The 22,335-nt window shown below is 46.3% G+C and overlaps 1 protein-coding gene across 1 annotated transcript in view; it reads left to right on the top strand.

The window, feature by feature from the left end:
- Window positions 1-22,335, top strand: part of LTN1 (listerin E3 ubiquitin protein ligase 1) — a 745,678-nt gene that overhangs the window by 213,091 nt on the left and 510,252 nt on the right. Inside the window, exons 12-13 of the mRNA XM_029579179.1 lie at window positions 9,037-9,184; window positions 16,988-17,189. Of these exons, the coding sequence (XP_029435039.1) occupies window positions 9,037-9,184; window positions 16,988-17,189 (350 nt within the window). The remainder of the gene's footprint in view (window positions 1-9,036; window positions 9,185-16,987; window positions 17,190-22,335) is intronic.

Genomic DNA, 22,335 nt, shown 5'->3' on the forward strand with positions numbered 1-22,335 from the left:
GGCAGAGCAGGCTGACAGGTTAGAAGGCGCTATAGCTTATGGGGCGGATGCCCTATACTACTTGTTCCGGGTGCAGGCGAAGGCGATGGCTTCGGCGGTCTCGGCCAGACGGGTTCTCTGGCTCCGATATTGGGCAGCTGATTCGTCTTCCAAGGCACAGCTGGGAACTCTCCCTTTCAAAGGTAAGTTGCTTTTTGGCGAGGACCTGGAGCAGCTTATTAAATCCTTGGGGGAAAACAAGGTTCATAAAGTTGCCTGAGGACCGCACGAAACAGGCTACTCGTACAACACAGATATCACCCTAGAGCAAGGGGTGCCTTCTCTAGGGGAAATTCCTCCAGGACCCAGTCCTGGCCCCAGTCCTTTCGAGGCCGAAAGTCCTCGGAAGGCCCCAGTCCTTTCGGGCCTTCCAAGATGCCGCTCCCCATTGTCCCGCGCCCAAGCCTACCTCCCAATGAGAATCTGCCGGTCCATCCCTCCGTTCCCAACTTAGGTGGTCATTTGTCTCTGTTCATGGAGGAATGGGCCAAAATTACATCGGACCAGTGGGTCCTCGAAACAATAGAAAGAGGCTACGCTTTAGAGTTTGCTCGCGACATCCCGGAACTGTACATGGTCTCTCTGTGCAGCCACCGGAAGCGGGCCGCTGTGACTCAGACTCTTACCAGACTCCAGAGGCTGGGGGCCATCCTCCCGGTCCCGGTGGCAGAACACGGCACCAGCCAATATTCTATCTACTTCGTGGTCCCAAAGAAGGTCGACTCCTTTCGTCCCATCCTGGATCTCAAAAGGGTCAACTGGGCCCTCAAGGTGCCCCATTTCCGGATGGAAACCCTGCAGGCAGTGATAGTGGCGGTCCATCCCGGAGAATTTCTGGTTTCACTCGATCTGACGGAAGCCTACCTGCACATACCAATCCGTTCTGAACATCAGAGGTTTCTCCGGTTCCAGATCTTGGACCAACATTTCCAGTTCCGGGCCCTGCCCTTCGGCCTTGCCTTGGCACCATGCATGTTTACCAAGGTGATGGTGGTGGTGGTGGCGGCAGCCCTTCGGAAGGACGGTGTGCTGGGTCCACCCGTACTTGGATGATTGGTTAATCCGGGTCAAGTCGGAGACCCTATGCCGCCAGGTGGTGGACCGCGTCCTTGCTCTTCTCTCGTCCCTGGGATGGATCGTCAATTTTTCCAAGAGCAATCTCTGACTGACCCAGGTCTTGGAGTTCCTGGGGGCTCGTTTCGATACCCGTGTTGGCAAGGTTTTTCTGCCGGACTCGAGAGCGTTCAAGCTGATAGATCAGGTTCAGAGCTTCCTCTCCATGCCTCTTCCCACAGTGCGGGATTATCTGCAGGGCCTGGGGACCATGGCTTCCATGATCGACTTGGTCCCCTGGGTATTTGCGCATATGCATTCTTTACAGAGAGCTTTGCTGGCCCGTTGGCAGCCGGTATCGGAATAGTTTCAGACGCAGCTCCCGCTCTTCGACTCTGCCATCAGTGACTTACAATGGTGGCTATCGCTCAAGCACCTTCTCCGTGGAATGTCCCTTCGGACCCCGCAGTGGATGGTAATCACAACGGATGCCAGCCTCTCCGGTTGAGGAGCAGTTTGCCAGTCTCAGACCACGCAGGGGTACTGGTCCCTAACCCAGTCTCGCTGGCACATCAACCGCCTGGAGACTCGTGCGGTTCGCCTGGCACTCAAGGCATTTCTCCCACTGCTTTGACGACGGGCAGTCCGGGTGCTCTCGGACAACTCTACCACCGTGGCATACATCAATCACCATGGGGGCATCAGGAGTCGCCTGGTGGCCCTCGAAGCAAGTCGGCTTCTTGCATGGGCGGAGTGACACCTGGAGTGCCTTGCAGCTTCTCACATAGCGGGCAACGAGAATGTTCAAGCCGACTTCTTGAGTCATCAGCGTCTGGATCCAGGCGAGTGGGAGTTGTCCGATGCCATGGCCTCGATCATCAGCAGGTGGGGTCCTCCGCACCTGGACTTGTTGGCAACTCTGACCAACGCCAAGGCTCCCCGGTTCTTCAGCCGCTGAGGGAGCACTACTCGGAAGGGGTAGATGCTCTGGCCCTTCCGTGGCCGCGCAATGTCCTTCTGTACGTATTTCCTCACTGGCCCCTCATAGGGAAAGTGCTCAGATGGATAGAGCTTCACAGAGGTCCGGTCATTCTAGTAGCTCCCGAGTGGCCTCGCGGACCTAGTCAACCTCGTGTCGGACGGTCCCCTTCGCCTCGGCCATCTTAAATACCTTCTCTGCCAAGGTCCTGTATTTTTCGACAGGCGGATCGCTTTTGTCTTGTGGCATGGCTTTTGAACGGCAAAGGCTAAGGCGGAGGGAATATGCTGAGGACGTCATCTCCATTATTTTGCAGGCTTGCAGAACTTCTAGTTCCCTCGCCTATGTCCAGGTTTGGAAGGTTTTTGAGCTGGTCTGGGAGGAAGCAGGTGTTACGGCACATTCGGCTCCAGTCTCGCTAGTCCTCTCTTTCCTCCAGCGTGGCCTCTCTAAGGGTCTCACCTTCAGCTCGCTCCGTGTACAGGTGTCTGCCCTCTTTTCTCTCTTGGGAAGCCTCAAAGGCTATGCGGTTGTGTCTCATCTGGATATTGTCCGTTTTCTCAAAGGGGGTCAAACATTTGAAGCCGCCGTTCCGTCCCACTTGTCCCTCTTGCAGTTTGAATCTGGTCCTCCGGGCTCTCTGTCAGGCTCCCTTTGAGCCCCTTCGCCGTTCTACCCTCAAGGATTTGACGCTTAAGGCGGTGTTGCTGGTCTCTATTTGCTCCGCCAGACGGGTGTCTGAGATCCAAGCGTTGTCTTGCGTGAGCCCTTCTTACGTTTCTCGGACTCCGGAGTCTCTCTTAAGACGGTCCCGTCATTCTTACCGAAGGTTGTGTCTTCATTTCATGTAAATCAGTCGGTGGAGCTCCCCACGTTCTCTCCTGCGGACATTGGAAGCCCTGGCGGGGATGATCTCTGCTGTCTGGATGTGAAACACGTTCTCATGCGTTATCTTGAGGTAACTAATGACTTTTGAGTGTCTGATCATCTTTTTGTCTTATGGAATGGCCCCAACCGGGGCAAACAGGCCTCTAAGACTATGATATCTCGCTGGTTGAAGGAAGCGATCTCGTCGGCTTACATCTGTCAGGGACGTCCGGTCCTGGAGGGCCTTAAGGCCCATTCCTTGCGTTCTCAGACTGCTTCCTGGATGGAGAGCCAGTTGGTCTCCCCGCAGGAGATATGCAGGGCAGCTACTTAGAAGTCTCTGCATACTTTTGCTCAACAATCCCGCCTTGATGTTCAGGCGCCAGTTTTTGGTTCCTTTGGGCGGCAGGTGCTTCGAGCGTGTCAAGGTCCCATCCTGTCTAGGGAAGCTTTGGTACATCTCATGGTCTGGACTGATCCGGGTACGTACAGGGAAAGAAAAATGAGCTCTTACCTTATTTCAGCTCAGTTACTCACCTTGGAAAGGTGTTGAGGTAGTGTGATTAGGTTTGAATAGGGAACAACATTTGTTAATCAAGGGAGCTGTGAGTCACTCAGGCTGACTAACTAAAGTTAGACTGTTTGTAATTCCCAACCCTCCCACCCCTCGCCCACCCACCCCAAGCTCATCCCTTAATTTATAGGCAGGTGCCACTTGCACAAAAAAAAAACCCAAAAAAAAAAAAAAAAACCCCATCAACAAAAACTTTATTGAGAATTCGATCAGACCCCAGTAGGCCACTACCAGACATATAGTGAATTCACTAATACATTTAAAGGAACTTAGACACATTCCTAATCCCATAGCAACCCTAAAACTTAACTAGGAACTGATCAAAATTGAGATGAAGGCAGCAGTCCAGCAGCAAGAGGGGGGCTTCCCAGTCTTTTGCATCGAGTGTCACATGTATGATTTTTTACCCACCGGTGAGAAGTTGTACATGTGCACGCGATGCAAAGAGCTCCTGGCTCTCAGAGAACGAGTCCGATCTCTGGAGGCTAGAGTGGCAGACCTGGAGGAGCTGAGGGAGACAGAGAGGTATATAGATGAGACCTTCAGGGACATAGTAGTCCAGTCCCAACTTCAGACTGGCAGCCCTGGTGCTGCCTTGGAGGAAGAAGGTCTCATAATGGGAGAGCACCAACCAGATGTAGCAGGAAAGGATCCTGTAGCAAGGACCTGCTCTCTAGGTGATGCATTGTCCTTTCGCACTGAGGATATCTCCCCAAGGCCTACTGCCCAGGAGGGAAGGGTTAGGTCGGCCGTCATAGTTGGTGATTCGATTATTAGGAATGTAGATAGCTGGGTGGCTGGTGGGCGTGAGGATCGCCTGGTAACATGCCTACCTGGTGCGAAGGTGGCGGACCTCACGCGTCACCTAGATAGGATTTTAGACAGTGCTGGGGAGGAGCCGGCTGTCGTGGTACACGTGGGCACCAACGACATAGGAAAATGTGGGAGGGAGGTTCTGGAAGCCAAATTTAGGCTCTTAGGTAGAAAGATTAAATCCAGAACCTCCAGGGTAGCATTCTCTGAAATGCTCCCTGTTCCACGCGCAGGTCACCAGAGGCAGGCAGAGCTCCGGAGTCTCAATGCGTGGATGAGACGATGGTGCAAGGAAGAGGGATTCAGTTTTGTTAGGAACTGGGGAACCTTTTGGGGAAGGGGGAGTCTCTTCCGAAGGGATGGGCTCCACCTTAACCAGGATGGAACCAGACTGCTGGCGCTAACCCTTAAAAAGGAGATAGAGCAGCTTTTAAACTAGAACAAAGGGGAAAGCCGACAGTCGCTCAGCAGCGCATGGTTCGGAGAGATGTATCTTTAAAGGATACTAATGATGCACTAGAATTAGGGCATCCCGACAGTGAGGTTCCAATAATTAGAAAAGTAGTCCAAATGCCTGTAACTAAAAACTCACCTGAGCTAAAAAATTCTAACTTATCCCTATCAATTAAAAAGCAGAATAAAATACAATCAAAAAACAAACTTTGAAATGTTTGTATGCTAATGCCAGAAGTCTAAGAAGTAAGATGGGAGAATTAGAATGTATAGCAGTAAATGATGACATAGACTTAATTGGCATCTCAGAGACATGGTGGAAAGAGGATAACCAATGGGACAGTGCTATACCGGGGTACAAATTATATCGCAATGACAGAGAGGAGCAGTCGGGAGGAGGTGTGGCGCTTTATGTCCGGGATGGCATAGAGTCCAACAGGATAAACATCCTGCATGAGACTAAATACAAAATTGAATCTTTATGGGTAGAAATCCCTTGTGTATCAGGGAAGACTACAGTGATAGGGGTATACTACCGTCCACCTGGTCAAGATGGTGAGATGGACAGTGAAATGCTAAGAGAAATTAGGGAAGCCAACCAAATTGGTAGTGCAGTAATAATGGGAGACTTCAATTACCCCAATATAGACTGGGTAAATGTATCATCGGGTCACGCTAGAGAGATAACGTTCCTGGATGGAATAAATGATAGCTTTATGGAGCAAATGGTTCAGGAACCGACGAGAGAGGGAGCAATTTTAGATCTAATTCTCAGTGGAGCACAGGACTTGGTGAGAGAGGGTAACGGTGGTGGGGCCGCTTGGCAATAGTGATCATAATATGATCAGATTTGATTTAATGACTGGAAAAGGAACAGTGTGCAAATCCAAAGCTCTCGTGCTAAACTTTCAAAAGGGAAACTTTGATAAAATGAGAAAAATTGTTAGAAAAAAACTGAAAGGAGCAGCTACAAAAGTAAAAAATGTCCAAGAGGCGTGGTCATTGTTAAAAAATACCATTCTAGAAGCACAGTCCAGATGTATTCCACACATTAAGAAAGGTGGAAAGAAGGCAAAACGATTACCGGCATGGTTAAAAGGGGAGGTGAAAGAAGCTATTTTAGCCAAAAGATCTTCATTCAAAAATTGGAAGAAGGATCCAACAGAAGAAAATAGGATAAAGCATAAACATTGGCAAGTTAAATGTAAGACATTGATAAGACAGGCTAAGAGAGAATTTGAAAAAAAGTTGGCTGTAGAGGCAAAACTCACAGTAAAAACTTTTTTAAATATATCCGAAGCAGAAAAGCCTGTGAGGGAGTCAGTTGGACCTTTAGATGATCGAGGGGTTAAAGGGGCACTTAGAGAAGATAAGGCCATCGCGGAAAGATTAAATGATTTCTTTGCTTCGGTGTTTACTGAAGAGGATGTTGGGGAGGTACCCGTAATGGAGAAGGTTTTTCATGGGTAATGATTCAGATGGACTGAATCAAATCACGGTGAACCTAGAAGATGTGGTAGGCCTGATTGACAAACTGAAGAGTAGTAAATCACCTGGACCGGATGGTATACACCCCAGAGTTCTGAAGGAACTAAAAAATGAAATTTCAGACCTATTAGTAAAAATTTGTAACTTATCATTAAAATCATCCATTGTACCTGAAGACTGGAGGATAGCAAATGTAACCCCAATATTTAAAAAGGGCTCCAGGGGCGATCCGGGAAACTACAGACCGGTTAGCCTGACTTCAGTGCCAGGAAAAATAGTGGAAAGTGTTCTAAACATCAAAATCACAGAACATATAGAAAGACATGGTTTAATGGAACAAAGTCAGCATGGCTTTACCCAGGGCAAGTCTTGCCTCACAAATCTGCTTCAACTTTTTTGAAGGAGTTAATAAACATGTGGATAAAGGTGAACCGGTAGATATAGTATACTTGGATTTTCAGAAGGCGTTTGACAAAGTTCCTCATGAGAGGCTTCTAGGAAAGTAAAAAGTCATGGGATAGGTGGCGATGTCCTTTCGTGGATTGCAAACTGGCTAAAAGACAGGAAACAGAGAGTAGGATTAAATGGGCAATTTTCTCAGTGGAAGGGAGTGGACAGTGGAGTGCCTCAGGGATCTGTATTGGGACCCTTACTGTTCAATATATTTATAAATGATCTGGAAAGAAATACGACGAGTGAGATAATCAAATTTGCAGATGACACAAAATTGTGCAGAGTAGTTAAATCACAAGCAGATTGTGATAAATTGCAGGAAGACCTTGTGAGACTGGAAAATTGGGCATCCAAATGGCAGATGAATTTAATGTGGAAAAGTGCAAGGTGATGCATATAGGGAAAAATAACCCATGCTATAATTACACGATGTTGGGTTCCATATTAGGTGCTACAACCCAAGAAAGAGATCTAGGTGTCATAGTGGATAACACATTGAAATCGTCGGTTCAGTGTGCTGCGGCAGTCAAAAAAGCAAACAGAATGTTGGGAATTATTAGAAAAGGAATGATGAATAAAACGGAAAATGTCATAATGCCTCTGTATCGCTCCATGGTGAGACCGCACCTTGAATACTGTGTACAATTCTGGTCGCCGCATCTCAAAAAAGATATAATTGCGATGGAGAAGGTACAGAGAAGGGCTACCAAAATGATAAGGGGAATGGAACAACTCCCCTATGAGGAAAGACTAAAGAGATTAGGACTTTTCAGCTTGGAGAAGAGACGACTGAGGGGGGATATGATAGAGGTGTTTAAAATCATGAGAGGTCTAGAACGGGTAGATGTGAATCGGTTATTTACTCTTTCAGATAGTAGAAGGACTAGGGACACTCCATGAAGTTAGCATGGGGCACATTTAAAACTAATCGGAGAAAGTTCTTTTTTACTCAACGCACAATTAAACTCTGGAATTTGTTGCCAGAGAATGTGGTTCGTGCAGGTAGTATAGCTGTGTTTAAAAAAGGATTGGATAAGTTCTTGGAGGAGAAGTCCATTACCTGCTATTAGGTTCACTTAGAGAATAGCCACTGCCATTAGCAATGGTTACATGGAATAGACTTAGTTTTTGGGTACTTGCCAGGTTCTTATGGCCTGGATTGGCCACTGTTGGAAACAGGATGCTGGGCTTGATGGACCCTTGGTCTGACCCAGTATGGCATTTTCTTATGTTCTTATGTTCTTACCTGTCAATTTTCGTTCCTGTAGTACCACAGATCAGTCCAGATGCCCTTCCCTTTCTTGTCTTCTTGTCCGCTCGAAGATCCTTACACCATTCTTCAAGTGCTGTATTCTACATAATTCTTTTTTTGTTCTATGTGTTTCTTAATAGGAGGCACCGGAAGCATCTATGTGATGATTGTGGGCATTCATGCAAGAGTGTCCATACACAGAGTTCATTCACTGTTTTTACTTGTTCAAAATTTTCAGAGTCCTCTTGTTGATTGCTCGAGTTCTTCTGTTGCTTGCTTGTTCTATGGTGTTTATCTTCGTTTTCTCTGCTTTGACAATGGTTATACTGAAGGATTACAGGGTTGGCTCTGTCTTCATATAGGATACCCTTTCAGTTTTGGTCTGTCTCCATCTGCTGGACAGAAGGCTCAACCCATGGTCTGGACTGATCCGTGGTACTACAGGAACGAAAATTAACAGGTAAGAACTAATTTTCCTTTTAATATTCCTACAGTAGTGATGAGGAGAGGGGGTTTGATGGTATGGAAGTGAGATAAAGGTGAACTGGAGAACCAGATGCTGGGGGTGGGAAGTTGTGGAAATGAGGTACTTCTGGAAAAATTCTTTTCCAAAAATTTAAAAAATCTGCTTCTTTGAGTAATAACTTTCTTTCTGTATTTTAGGTTAATTATATTCAGACTGAATTCATTACGGTATATTATTTTGAGACACATGCAGAATTTTAAAATGATGTACATAAAATGTTTAATATATTGATAGATCCCCCAGGAGTATAAAGTTTCCCAGGTTTACAAACTGTCAGCTTGGTAAGCTACTTTGCTCCATGCATATAACAGTGACATGATTCATCTGTGTGAATCCACTGAGCCACAATTAAAGATATTGCGCATTATCTCTGCTACTGAACATGTGTCAGGAATAACCCAAGACCATGGCTGTAGAAATCAAGGATTTCTGTAAAATACAAGGATTGGAAATATGCTGCAAATTATTTTCTATGCTGATATTTTGTTTTCCTCTAGTTGAAGTGCTATTAATTTAGAAGCAATGTTTCTTCTTTGCAGCCTTCAGATTTTGATTTCTACTGTTAATGACCTGGGGTGTAAAATTCTGGAGGCAGGTCATCAATCTTATCTTCTCTTGGAATACATAGATGATATCAATCCAGATAACCAGGAATGGCAAAACATGAGACAAGATCTTCCTGTGCAAGTATGAAAGTGACTATGTAATCATGGAACGCAGAGGTGTTGTGTAATCTGATTTGCAATATTTCTTTTATAACAACAACAAATTAATTCAAAGCGTGGTTTGTTTTTTTTCAAAATCTCAAAATGAGGTAAAAATATATTTTATTACACATTTTTAGCATTTAGTGTTGGTGGTTTTCATTGTGCCCTGTATTAGAGTAGTATAAAAAATCTTGACCCTGGAAAAATAAGAAAACCAACACCTGCTAGGTAGAATGGAAGCTACCCTCCAGTATTTGAAGCCTTGAAACAAAGGAGGGGCTGTTTGATATAAAGGGGTGTATTTTGATTCAAATTTATCATTTTGTAAACAGATCAAAATGGTTGTAAAAGCATGCTTTTATAAACTAAAGCTGATTAGACCATTAAGAACATAAGATTTGCCATACTGGGTCAGACCAAGGGTTCATCAAGCCCAGTATCCTATTTCCAAAACAGTCCAATCCAGGTCACCAGTACCTGGCAGGATTCCAAGGGGTAGATAGATTCTAAACTGCTTATCCCAAAATAAGCAGTGGATATCTGCAACTCCACCTTTAAATAACGGTTTATGGACTTTTTCGCCAAGAACTTCTCCAAACTGTTTTTAAATGCAGCTACACTAATAGCTTTCATCACATCCTCTGGCAATGAATTCCAGAGCTTAATTATGTGTTAAGTGAAAAAATATTTTCTCTTATTTTAAATGTATTATCTAGTTACGTCATTGTGTGCCCCTGGTCTTTGTAATTTACAAAAGAGTAAACATTTACTTGTTCCAGTCTAGTCATTATTTTATAAACCTTCATCATATCTCTCCTCAGCCTTCTCTTCTCCAAGCTGAAGTGCTAACCTTTTTACATCCCCTTTAAGAAATCACCTGGACTGGATGGTAAACATCCCAGAGTTCTGAAATAACTCAGAAATTAAATTTCAGACCTAATACAAATAATTTGTTACCTATCATTAAAATCATCCATTGTACCTGAATACTGGAAGGTGGCCAATGAAACCCTGATATATAAAAAGGGCTCCAGGGGTGATCTGGGAAACTATAGACCAGTAAGCTCGCTCCTTGAGGGCCTACGTCCGGTACTCGCTCCTTGAGGGCCTACGTCCCTGAACGCTCAGAAGACTCCCTACCTCCTGGAAGTGATTGCAGATGTGAACATTGTGAGTTTCCTTTCCAGTCGCATATAGGAACCGGTACTCGTTCCTCGAGGGCCCATGTTCCTAGAACTGAAGACTCTCTTCTGTCTAAGACGCTATCGCAGGTATGGAGATCGTGAGTTATTGCAGATAGGAACCGGTACTCGCTCCTCGAGGGCCTATATTCCTAAAACCTTACGAAGACTCACTTCTATTTCAGAAGCTATTTCATATACAGATAGTGAGTTCTTATTACAGTCTGCCTAGAATCCATTACAGAGATAATTAACTCTGAGTTACCATCGCTCTCTCAGAGCTGTTCCTGGAACCAGGTACTCGCTCCTCGAGGGCCTAACTCTCTCCAGCAACTGAGCTTTATTATAATCTATTTGAGTGTATCATCTACTTCTGGTTATGTATCCAGCATGCCCTGTCTACTCACTATCTATAAGTCTCTCTCTACAGCTCAGCTAGCCCGGAGATTGCATTTCCAGGATCTGAGGGACTTCAGCCCTGCCAGGCACATCAGCTCACTACTGCCACCTCTGGTGGTTCTACTACCTGTCTAATAAAGAACTATCTGTTTCTGTCTCCATACTCCAGCCTAGTCGGTGGTCCCTCTCTTGATATCCTCTTGAGGGTGCTGTCATCTGCCATCGACCCAAGGATTCACCATTCTACATTAGAGTGCTCATTTCTCACACTTCAAGAGCTGAGTACAACAAACTGCTACCTTACAGTCTACCCTCCACTGTTGCTAACATCTTCTTCCTCAGGAACTGTATCATAATAATTTGCTACTTCTTAGCAAGAACCACACAGAGGGCCTACACCTCCCTCCAGGGACACTCTCATATATCAGGTTGCCAGTCTGTACGGAGATTCATAACGGATACTATTTCCTCCTTTCTGGAAGAACAGATCTTGATGGTTGCTGACCTCCCCTCTCTGGGGAGCAACTCCTATTACAGATTGCCTCGCAGCAGTCCTAACCTATAACAGATTGTTAACTCCTAGCAGACAATCTAACAGATTGATCATTCTGCCTCCTGGCGGGGTAAGCCATAACAGACTGCTAACCCCTCTCTTCTATAGGAGTCAGATTACAACAGATTGCTACTTTGCCCTCCTGGCGGGGAAATCGCTAACAGATAGCTAACTCCACCCCCTGGCGGGTTTATCGACAACAGATTGCTAACTCCTCCCCTCTGGAGGAGCAGATTTGACAACAGATTGCTAACTCCGCCTCCCTGGCGGGTTGATCGCTAACAGATTGCTAACTCCAGTGAATCTGACTTAAAAGTATGGGAAGCCATTTCCTCCAGTGAAGTTAACTTCAGTGAATTTGGCTGAAAGAAAAGAAATTTGGAGAAGCAGCACTCCTTGGAACTCAGCTAAGTATTAGATGTCACTAGCCCATGGACCCGGCTCACATTTCTGCCTTGTAGGCTATTCCAGGCCTGGCTCAACGCATCACAGAACAGCAAGAAACCCTAGAGAAACTTACTGCGGCCTTTCATCAACTTCACACCCAGAAGATACAAGGCATAGTTCCTACACCAGAAGGTCAGTTACAGGAAGTAACTTTAAAAACATCTGTTCCACTGGCGGCGCCTATTCGATTCTCCGGAGAACTCCAGAAGACTCGGGGCTTTTTGAACCAGTGCAGCTTGCGTTTCACTTTACAACCTTCATTATTTCACACAGGCCTCTCTAATACCAGCTATATTCTGTCATATTTGGATGGGAGAGCCTTATCGTGGGTATCTACCCTGTGGGAACGCAAGGACCCTATATTGCAGGACATAGAAGGATTTATGGACTTGTTTAAATCCGTGTTTGATGACTCTGCTAGTATGTCTGTTGTCTGGTTTGCTTTAGTGGACTTGAAGCAAGGCAACAGATCACTGGCTGAATTTGCCACAGAATTTAAAGCTCTTGCAGCGGTACTTTGCTGGGACCCCAGATGTCTGAAGACACTCTTTTGCAGAGGCCAGGACACCCGCGTAAAGGATGAGCTGGCTGCTCGTCAGACACCTGACTCGCTGGAAGAATTGATAGCCTTAGCTATTCAGATTGACTGGCGGCTCTGAGACAAGGTGAAAGAACTCCGGCCTAAGGTGTTACCTGGGTTGAAACAGACCAGTGCTCCTGCACTACGAATGGGCCCACCACTTTCTGCTGTGGAGAAAATTGAACCGAAGGAATCTGGCCATGGTCACTTGACCTCTAAAGAGAGAAGATTTCAGAGGAAGAATGGCCTGTGCATGTACTGTGGTCAGCCAGGCCATGATGTTTCTGTTTGCCCGATTCGTCCTGGAAACTGACAAACCTGAGTCCCACGGGGGAGGACTGTTCTTGGGCTCTACAGCGATATTTCCTCCACTCTCTCATTCAGCATTTGTGACCCCTGAGCCAGTGACGGTTCAGACCCCTGCTCTGAAGGACTCAGGGGCAGGAGGCAACTTTACTCTGTCATCTGGTGGAAGACCTGAGGAGTCTATTCAGCAAATTTGAAGATCCATTATTGCATCACAATTTGAAGTGGGCTTTGGACGATTCTTTACACCACCACTTCTTTTGAGGATCTTATCAACATCCACAGCAGCTCTACAATTACCTGCTGCTATTCATAGCGGTTGCTATGTTCGCCACAGCTAGATGGCGCTCTACATCTTCACTATCTTCTTGGACTTCTATTTTGAGATATCTGCTACGACTAATTTACTCTGAAGTCGTGCTGAAGGACTTCAGCACTGTTGATTCCGAAGAAAAAGAAGATATCTGTAATCACCAGCCTGTTTGTTTGCTGGTGCTACCATCAGTTCCAAAGAAGAAGATATCTCTAGCTACCAGCTTTTACGATTGGTTCACTTGGATGTCGTGCACTGTTGGCACTGTTGATTCCGAGGATGAAGATATCTCCATCCATCAGCCTGATCGTTTTGCTGGTATTGCCATCATCTTCCTTCCAGCATTCTGCGGAAGAAGTACTCAGAAGTGGACTTTGGACATTTTTCTACATCTCCACTTCCACTGTAACTTCAGTGACGTCCACAGCAGCTCATCCCATTGCTGCTGATGTCATCATACACTCTTCAAAAATTTCAGCACCTTCTGTCATCATGTATCATCTACAAATTAAACTCAAGATTTGAGATTCTGGATGTTCGAACAGAGATGACCTAATCTTAGATAAAGATGCTTCTACAATTCCACCTTGCGCATCCTTAAACTGGTACCTGAAGAGGAGACTGCCCTTTGAAGGGAGGTACTGTTGCGTTCGTGCCTGTTCTTGCCCTCGCTCCACCCTCTCTACCTCTGAGGTGACTCCCTTCGGGTCTGATGGACAGATGCTGCTGCGGCTTCTCCTCGCTGTTTCATCCCAGAGTCCCTGGGCTGGTCTGACGCTGGGGATCTGCCATGTTCTAGATGACGTAGGGTGTGCGCGCTCCGAAGTTTGTACCAGCAAGGGTGCAAACCTCGGGGGTGTCCCCCCATAGTGACGTCATCTACTTCCAACATAAAAGATCTGTGCTTACGTTTACGTATCGAGTTAGCAAGGGGGTTTGATTGCGGGGATCGTTCCGACCAGCTTCATCCTCAGCTGCTCTGCCTCTTCGAACCTTACCAGGGGTACCCGCTCCTCGGGGGCCCCACTCTCTCCTCTTGTTTTCAGATTCCTAAGACGGGATCCGGTACTCGCTCCTCAAGGGCCTACGTCCCTGAACGCTCAGAAGACTCCCTACTGCCTGGAAGCGATCGCAGACGTGAACATTGTGAGTTTCCTTTCTAGTCGCATGGTGATAGTGGCAGTGCGCAAAGGGGAGTTTCTATCGTCAGTGGACTTGTCAGAGGCATATCTTCATATTTTACCTGCAATCTTCCTCTACTCCTTCCTCTCCTCTTGATCCTTCTCCCCCTGCCACCCTAGGCTGCGATTTGCTTCCCTTCCCATCATACGGCCGCCCTCGGCTGCTCTACCTCCCCTCCTGATCTCGCTGCCTTCCCCATACCCCATCGGCACTTCTTCTGCTTTCCCTCTTCCCTCCTGTACCTCCTTCACGTACCTTTACCCCTATCCTATCCTCACCCCTACTTTGACTCGCTTTAGTGTTACTTCATAATTGCATTCCCCTTTCCTGTGTCAACCTGTTTCTTCTTCTCCCCTTCCCCTGCTCCTCTTTAGGGTTAAACTTCATTGTATCCCCTTTTCCTGTGACAATCCTACTTTTCCCTCCCCCTCTTTTTTCTTCTGCGATCCCCTCCCATCCACTTCGTAAAACACCTAACCTCATCCTTTCTTCCTCTCCCTGCTCGCCCCCCCCCAACCTTTTTTCTTGGCCTCCCCTGGTCTGACTCATTGAATTGTTTTCGTATCGCATTGACCCCTGTCTTGCTGATCGCAAGTTATATTTTTAATACTCCTCCCTTGCTAATTTGAATTGCACTGATCCTGGACCCTTTCTACTATCCGAAAGAGTAAATAACCGATTCACTTCTACCCGTTCAAGACCTCTCATTTATTATTTATTTATTAAAGGCTTTTATATACCGACTTTCTTGATACAAATCAAATCAACTCGGTTTACATCGAACTAGGCAGAAACTATAACCAACCAAACAACAAGAGACAATTTGAAGGAGGATAAAGTTACATTATAACAAGGATGCCTTAACTGGGAGTAGGAAACAAGAAAGGGGGAACGAAGATAAAGTACAATATACAGAGAGTGTGTGAGAGGGGCAAGGAGCCGTCCTCATGATAACTTGTAACATGATTTAGCGTTTATTTATTTACATAATTGCTGGAACGTTATTAATTTAAATAATTACTGGCACAATTCTAAGTCAAGCTGTTGGACAAGTGGTGGGGAAGGCTCGGCAGAACAGCCATGTCTTTAGTTTCTTTTTAAAAGTTAGAAGACAAGTTTCTTGCCTGAGGTCCGGAGGAATGGTGTTCCAGATGGAGGGACCTGTGATAGAGAATGTCCGGTCTCTGATATTTGAGTGGTGCACAACTTTGATAGAAGGAACATGTAAGGATCCCTTGTAGGCATCCCTTAGAGGGCTGGCCGTCGAGTGCAGTTTGAGGGGGTGTAGCAGATCAAGAGGGGTCTGATGGTGAATGTATTTGTGGATAATTGTGAGTGATTTATGGAGAATCCTGAAGTGTACTGGGAGCCAGTGAAGATCTTTTAGAATAGGAGAGATATGTGCTCTCCGATTGGTATTAGTCAAAATTCTCGCCGTTGCATTTTGGAACAGCTGGAGGGGTTTTATAGTGGACGCCGGGAGACCTTGCAAGGTGGAGTTGCAGTAGTTAATTTTGGAAAACAGAATGGCTTGGAGGACAGATCTGAAATCATAATGGAATAGGAGCGGTTTTAGTTTTTAGTTTTTTATCCCCCCTCAGCCGCCTCTTCTCCAAGCTGAAAAGTCCTAACCTCTTTAGTCTTTCCTCATAGGGGAGCTGTTCCATTCCCCTTATTATTTTGGTAGCCCTTCTCTGTACCTTCTCCATCGCAATTATATCTTTTTTGAGATGCGGCGACCAGAATTGTACACAGTATTCAAGGTGCGGTCTTCACCATGGAGCGATACAGAGGCATTATGACATTTTCCGTTTTATTTACCATTCCCTTTCTAATAATTTTAGTTTAGTTTAGTTTATTAGGTTTTTATATACCGACACATCGGACAAGCCTTCACATCGGTTTACACATGATAAAACAAGATTAGAAATACAATGTTCATAAATAGTAACAGCTAAAAAACTATATAGGATAAAAGAATAAATTAGCTGTTAAGAGAGATAAAATCATAGATTAATTAAATAAACATAATCATAAAACATTGACATAAAATGTTAAACTAGATAGAAATAAAATAAACAAGGGGTAGCTCCTCAGGATGGTTTGCAGATAGATTATAATGAAGAAAAGAACTGATTTTCTTGTTTTGAATGGAGATATATGATACTATGCAAGACAAATTTTAAGATTATAATTCTGTTTAAAGAACTTCCAGTCTAAGCTTTGAGTTTAGGGACCACTGATATGCATAGTCGCAAAATGAATTGCAGGGAGAGGTGGAAGCTGAAACTTTAGATCTCATAAATCAGTTCTCTAACCATTGAAATATATTGACAGCTAACAAACACTAGGATCATCCCATTGGTTCAGTGGAAGTGTTCTGCATATTTGGTTTTGATTTATGAGCCTGGCATCTGTTCTTGGGGCCAGCAAAAGTAGTGTCCATAGTCTATGGGGGTAGAGCATCTTGGCCATTACATAGTAACAGCGCCTAGTGGCCAGACTCTGGATGCACACATACCAGATTCTGGAAGGAGCTGGGGGTCCCTGATTCCTGGCCAAGGATTCTTGCTATAATAACTGGACTAGATTTGGCTTGGGGGAGGGGGTAATGAAAATTCATTAGGTACTGTAATTGCAAATGAAAACTTGGGCACTGTAGCATAGTAGAGGCTGGTTCTGATTTACCTAGAAACCCCAAAAAATGGAGTAGGATGAAAATGCCAGACACAAAATAAAATTAATACATTACAAATCCTAATATTTTCTACTAGCTGCTGCAGATAGTTGTATTAAATTTCTTGTATTGCATTGTATTGTAGTGGTTGAACAAGCCTCTCCTGGAAGGAAGACTGAGCCTGAACAGTGAGCTCTCAGGGACTGATCTTAAGTTATATTCCACAGCCAGACTTACAAACCATTTCTGTGCATCCACATTACTAAGTAAGATGGCATTGCTTGTGATGGAAAAGCAGGAACTTGTTAAAATTACTGAAGCTGAGCAAAGCAAGATTAACAGTATCAGTAAGTATGTAACCATTTAAAACCAGCTGGAATTAATGTTAAGTTAAATGTAACATGGCGCAGTATAGTGCAATAGTTGAGTGCAGTTTATTTCCCTCTATTTAGTACTGATCTACACATTGAAAGATCAGTTATGTGCGTTTCTCCAATCTGGCAACCATGGTAGAAAGGTAAAAAAAAAATACTGTAGCCATTACACTTTTTTATATACATAAATTTTTGTCAGGGAAGTGTCATTGTTATTGTTAAATTAAATGAGGTCAATATTCAAAATCCATTCAGCACTGTTCAGCCGGATAAGTTTAACTTATGCGGCTAAGTAGCGGTCACTGAATATGCTCCTATGTTCTAGGTTAGCTGTATTGCTTGCGGGTGTGTAGGGAGCGGATTGGGGTGGAGTGAGTTAGCTGTACAAGTTATGCGGCTAACTACTGAGCAGGTCTAAACTTAACCGGTTTTCACAGGACAAGCAGGATGGTAGTCCTCACATATGGTGACATCACAGAAGGAGCCCAATCACGGAACACTTTTGTCAAAGTTTCTAGAACTTTGGCCCCTACTGGGCATGCCCCAGCATGGCACTAACCCTGCAGCCAGCAGGGGTCCTTCTTCAGTCTTCTTTTTGCCGCGCAGTTAAGGAACTCTGCAAGTATTCCTGACAGGAATTTTCCTCACGGAATTATTTAAAGTTAAATTGCCCTGCAGGGGTCCCTCCGTTAACTTTTTTCAGTCCGCGGTACTCCGGTAAGTTTTTCCCTGTTTTCCGTCGATTACTGTCGAGTTTGGCCCTCACGGCCTAATGGCCATTGACCGTACCGCGGCTCGATTTTTTCTATGGCCATGGCGTTGGGGTTCCGTCGGTGTCCGGACTGTACTCGTACCATGTCCATTACAGACCCTCATAAAGTCTGTGCAATGTGTCTTGGACGAGAGCACGTTGTCTTGACCTGCACCAAATGTGCCCTAATGACACCAAAAGGTCGCAAGGCCAGAATGGAGAAGATGGGACTTTCTCTTCCGTGCTCAAACCCCGACTCCGTCCATTGCATCGACGTCATCGGAACCGGCACCGTCAACATCGCGCCAGCATTGTCCACGACCGGTGACCACCCGGCATAGATCACTTCCCAGCCTTTGACACCCTCTTCTCCCCCTCAGGACCGAGGGGATCGTAAGGAGAAACATCGCCATCGACACCGAAAGTGTCGGACCATCGAGGCATCGAAGCCATTGACCTCGCCATCATCCGAGCCGCCGCCGAAGAAACCCCGTCCAGAAAAAGCACCGACTTTTTCGGCGACCGGATCAACGAGGCAATCCTCACCCGCCAGGGTGTCGGGAGCCGCGACTCCACCTTTAACGGTGGTCCCTCCGGCTATGCCTCTGTCTCCCTCTTCTGTTCCGGAGCCGGGGCTGCTTGCTCCAGGTCTCCGAGAAGAACTGGACTGGATGGTTCAGGAGGCCATTGACAAGGCGATGCATCGACTCCAGGTTCCCCCGGCACTGATATCGGTACTGATAGTGGAACCGAGCACCGACCCGATTCCAGCAGCATTGGCACCGCTGCTATCGAGGATGGAAGCGCTTATTGCAGCTTTTCCCCCGGTGAATCCCGGGTCACCGATGGCTCCGGTACCCTCCCCGTTGACTTTATCATCGGGAGGAGAAACATCATTCCGCATCCCTCCGGGAGTACTGCCTCAGTCATCGAGATCGATATCGATGTCCCCATCGGCGCCATCGAGCCATCCACCGATGCCCTCGATGCCTGCGCCAGGACCTTCATTGCCTTCATCGGTGCCTCCGGTTATTCCTTCGATGCCTTCGGAGCCTAAACCGGGACCTTCAGGTATCCAACTACCCCGTCCCTCTACAGTCCCTAGAGACACAGGTGCGGATCCTTATGATACCTGGCCCGATGAGTTTTCACCAGACACGGATGATTTACCCTCACCACCTTCACCTACTGAAAGTAGAAAGCGTTCTCCTCCAGAGGACCTTTCTTTCATAAACTTTGTGAAGGACATGTCTGAATTGGTCCCCTTCCAGTTACTAACGGAACAGGACGACAGACATCAGATGATGGAGTTGCTTCAATTCCTGGATGTGCCCAAGGAAATCACCTCCATCCCCATCCATCAAGTTATTCTTGACCTTCTTAAAAAGAACTGGGAACATCCTGGCTCCATTGCATCAGTCCACAGAAAAACTGACTCTACCTACTTGGTGCAGTCAGCTCCAGGTTTTCAAAAGCCTCAATTGGATCACCAGTCTGTGGTGGTTGAATCTGCGCAAAAGAAAGCAAAAAGGTCCAAAACTCATACTTTCCTAGCGTGCAGCAGATGGACTCAAAACAAGTGGGTATAGTGTGCTCGTGCTAGCAGTTGGAGACGGATCTGACGTCAGCACGTGTACATATATCCCCGCAGGAAGTGCAGCAATTCAGTAATTTCAGTCTCCAAAGCAGTTTGGAGCTACCTCACGCTCGCTGAGCGTGTTTCCAAATTCTAACGACTAAATTCTTATGGTCTGGCCATTGAGAGGGCTAGACTGAAGAAACGAGGATACTCGGGGCCAGTAATAGATACACTCCTCAGAGCACGCAAGTTCTCCACATCACTAACATATATCAGGATCTGGAGAGTATTTGAAGCCTGGTGCGAATCTCACAGCACCAATCCACATGCCGCGAAGATTCCTATCATTTTGGATTTCCTGCAAGATGGACTTCAGAAGGGTCTGTCCCTCAATTCCATCAAGGTTCAAGTGGCAGCGCTATCCTGCTACGGTCCCCGGAGTGACGGCAACAGTATCGCCACACACCCAGACATGTCACGTTTCCTGACAGGAGTCAAACACATTCGCCCGCCACTGAAGTGGCCAAGTACCCCTGTGGAACCTCAACTTAGTTTTGGAATTTCTAGCGGGACCCGCCTTCCGACCATTTCGAGGCCTGTCCCTCCGTATGTTAACTTTGAAGATGGTGTTCCTGCTGGCGGTATGCTCAGCACGCCGCATTTCAGAGCTACAAGCACTGTCCTGCCGTGATCAGTTTCTACGAATCACTCCAGAGGCTATCCATCTTCGCACGGTTCCTTCCTTCTTACCCAAAGTAGTCTCCCACTTCCACCTCAACCAAACCATATCCTTACCTACCACGGACGGTTTGAAGAAGTCAGAGGAAGGTCGAATTCTACGCCATCTCAACATCGGCAGGCTACTGTCCAGATACCTGGAAATGTCAGAAGCAGTATGAAAGACGGATCACCTGTTCGTCCTTCACAGCGGGAAGAAGCAAGGGGAAGCGGCCTCACGGAACTATCGCCCGCTGGATCAAAGAAGTTATCAAGGCGGCCTACGTAGATGCGGGAAAACCACCACCTCTACGGGTCAAGGCTCACTCTACCAGAGCGCAAGCGGCTTCTTGGGCAGAAACTAGGATGCTGTCACCTGCAGAGATATGTAAAGCGGCGAAGTGGTCCTCCCTCCATACCTTCTCCGGATTCTACCGTCTGGATGTCCAGGCCAGGGAGGACACCGCATTCGCGAGGGCAATCCTGAATGGACCTCGGGCAGCCTCCCGCCCAGTCCAGGAGTAGCTTTTGTATGTCCCACATGTTTTGAGTCCATCTGCTACACGCTAGGAAATGTTGAGATTACTTACCTGATAATTTCCTTTTCCTTAGTGTATGCAGATGGACTCAGCATCCCGCTTGGCTGCCAGCATACATGGAGATTCACCGACTCACGGTAAGCCATGTTTTCTTATGATAGGTCATCCACCCTGCCGGGTGTCGACGCCTTCCGGTTGAGAATCCTGGCGGTCTCCAGCTACTATCAATCGGTCAGGGTAATCCTGTTCATTTAATCGATCGGTCAGTTACACATATATCCATACAGCTTTTGCAAGGAAGGTTACTGAATTGCTGCACTTCCTGCCGGGGTATATGTACCCGTGCTGACGTCAGATCCGTCTCCAACTGCTAGCACGAGCACACTATACCCACTTGTTTTGAGTCTATCTGCATACACTAAGGAAAAGGAGATTATCAGGTAAGTAATCTCAACATTCCTTTCCCCCTGGCAAGGAAGAGAAGTTTTTGGATACCATAGGTTGCTGAGTCTTTCAAGGATCAATGCTGATCCTCCGAATTACTGCTTACCAACTATATATGACCCAGTATAATAGTCATTTTTAAGCATCTTCAAGACCTGACAACCTCCATGCCTCAATCACTTCCAGATAAGTTCCACACCCTACTTAATAAGGGTTTGGAGGCAGACAAACATGAGATTAGATCATGTTACGATATCTTTGACACTGCAACCAGAGTGTCTGCAGCAGCTATTTCAGTAAGACAATGGGCTTGGCTTATGTCTTCAGACCTTCGTCCAGAAGTGCAAGAGCAGTTGTCCGACCTTCCCTGCATTGGAGACAATCTTTTTGGCGAGCAGATTCAAAAGACAGTGGCTGAACTAAAGGACCATCATGAGACTCTCGGACAGCTCTCTCTGTTCCCTTCGGATTATCCTTCTAAACTGCCTTCCGGAAGGACTCTAAAAGTATTTTTATAGACCAAAGAAGTCCTACCCGCCAGCAGCTAGATGCCGTTCTGCGAGACCATTCCTCGCAGAACAGTCTCGTCAAACTCGAAAGCAAAAGCCACAGACAGCCCCCCAACCGGGCCCTGCTTCTGGTTTTTGACTTTCACATAGAGAGCAGCAGCCAGATTCCATTACCATATATCCCAGTGGGAGGCCGCTTGTGCCATTTCGACAACATATGGCAATCAATCACCTCGGACCACTGGGTCCTAACAATCATTGCTCAAGGCTATCATCTCAACTTTCTCTCCATCCTGCCGGATTCCCCACCTCTAATGACGTGGAGAACATCCGACCATTCATTGCTCCTGGAGGCGTCCCTCCTACTCCAATCCAGAGCAATAGAACCAGTACCATTGCCTCAAGAAGGCCTCTGATTCTATTCCCGGTACTTTCTAATCCCCAAAAGATCATAAGAAGATAAGAAATTGCCATGCTGGGTCAGACCAAGGGTCCATCAAGCCCAGCATCCTGTTTCCAACAGAGGCCAAAACCAGGCCACAAGAACCTGGCAATTACTCAAACACTAAGAAGAACCCAT

Source organism: Rhinatrema bivittatum, chromosome 15, assembly GCF_901001135.1.
Source record: "Rhinatrema bivittatum chromosome 15, aRhiBiv1.1, whole genome shotgun sequence".
NCBI lineage: Eukaryota > Metazoa > Chordata > Amphibia > Gymnophiona > Rhinatrematidae > Rhinatrema > Rhinatrema bivittatum.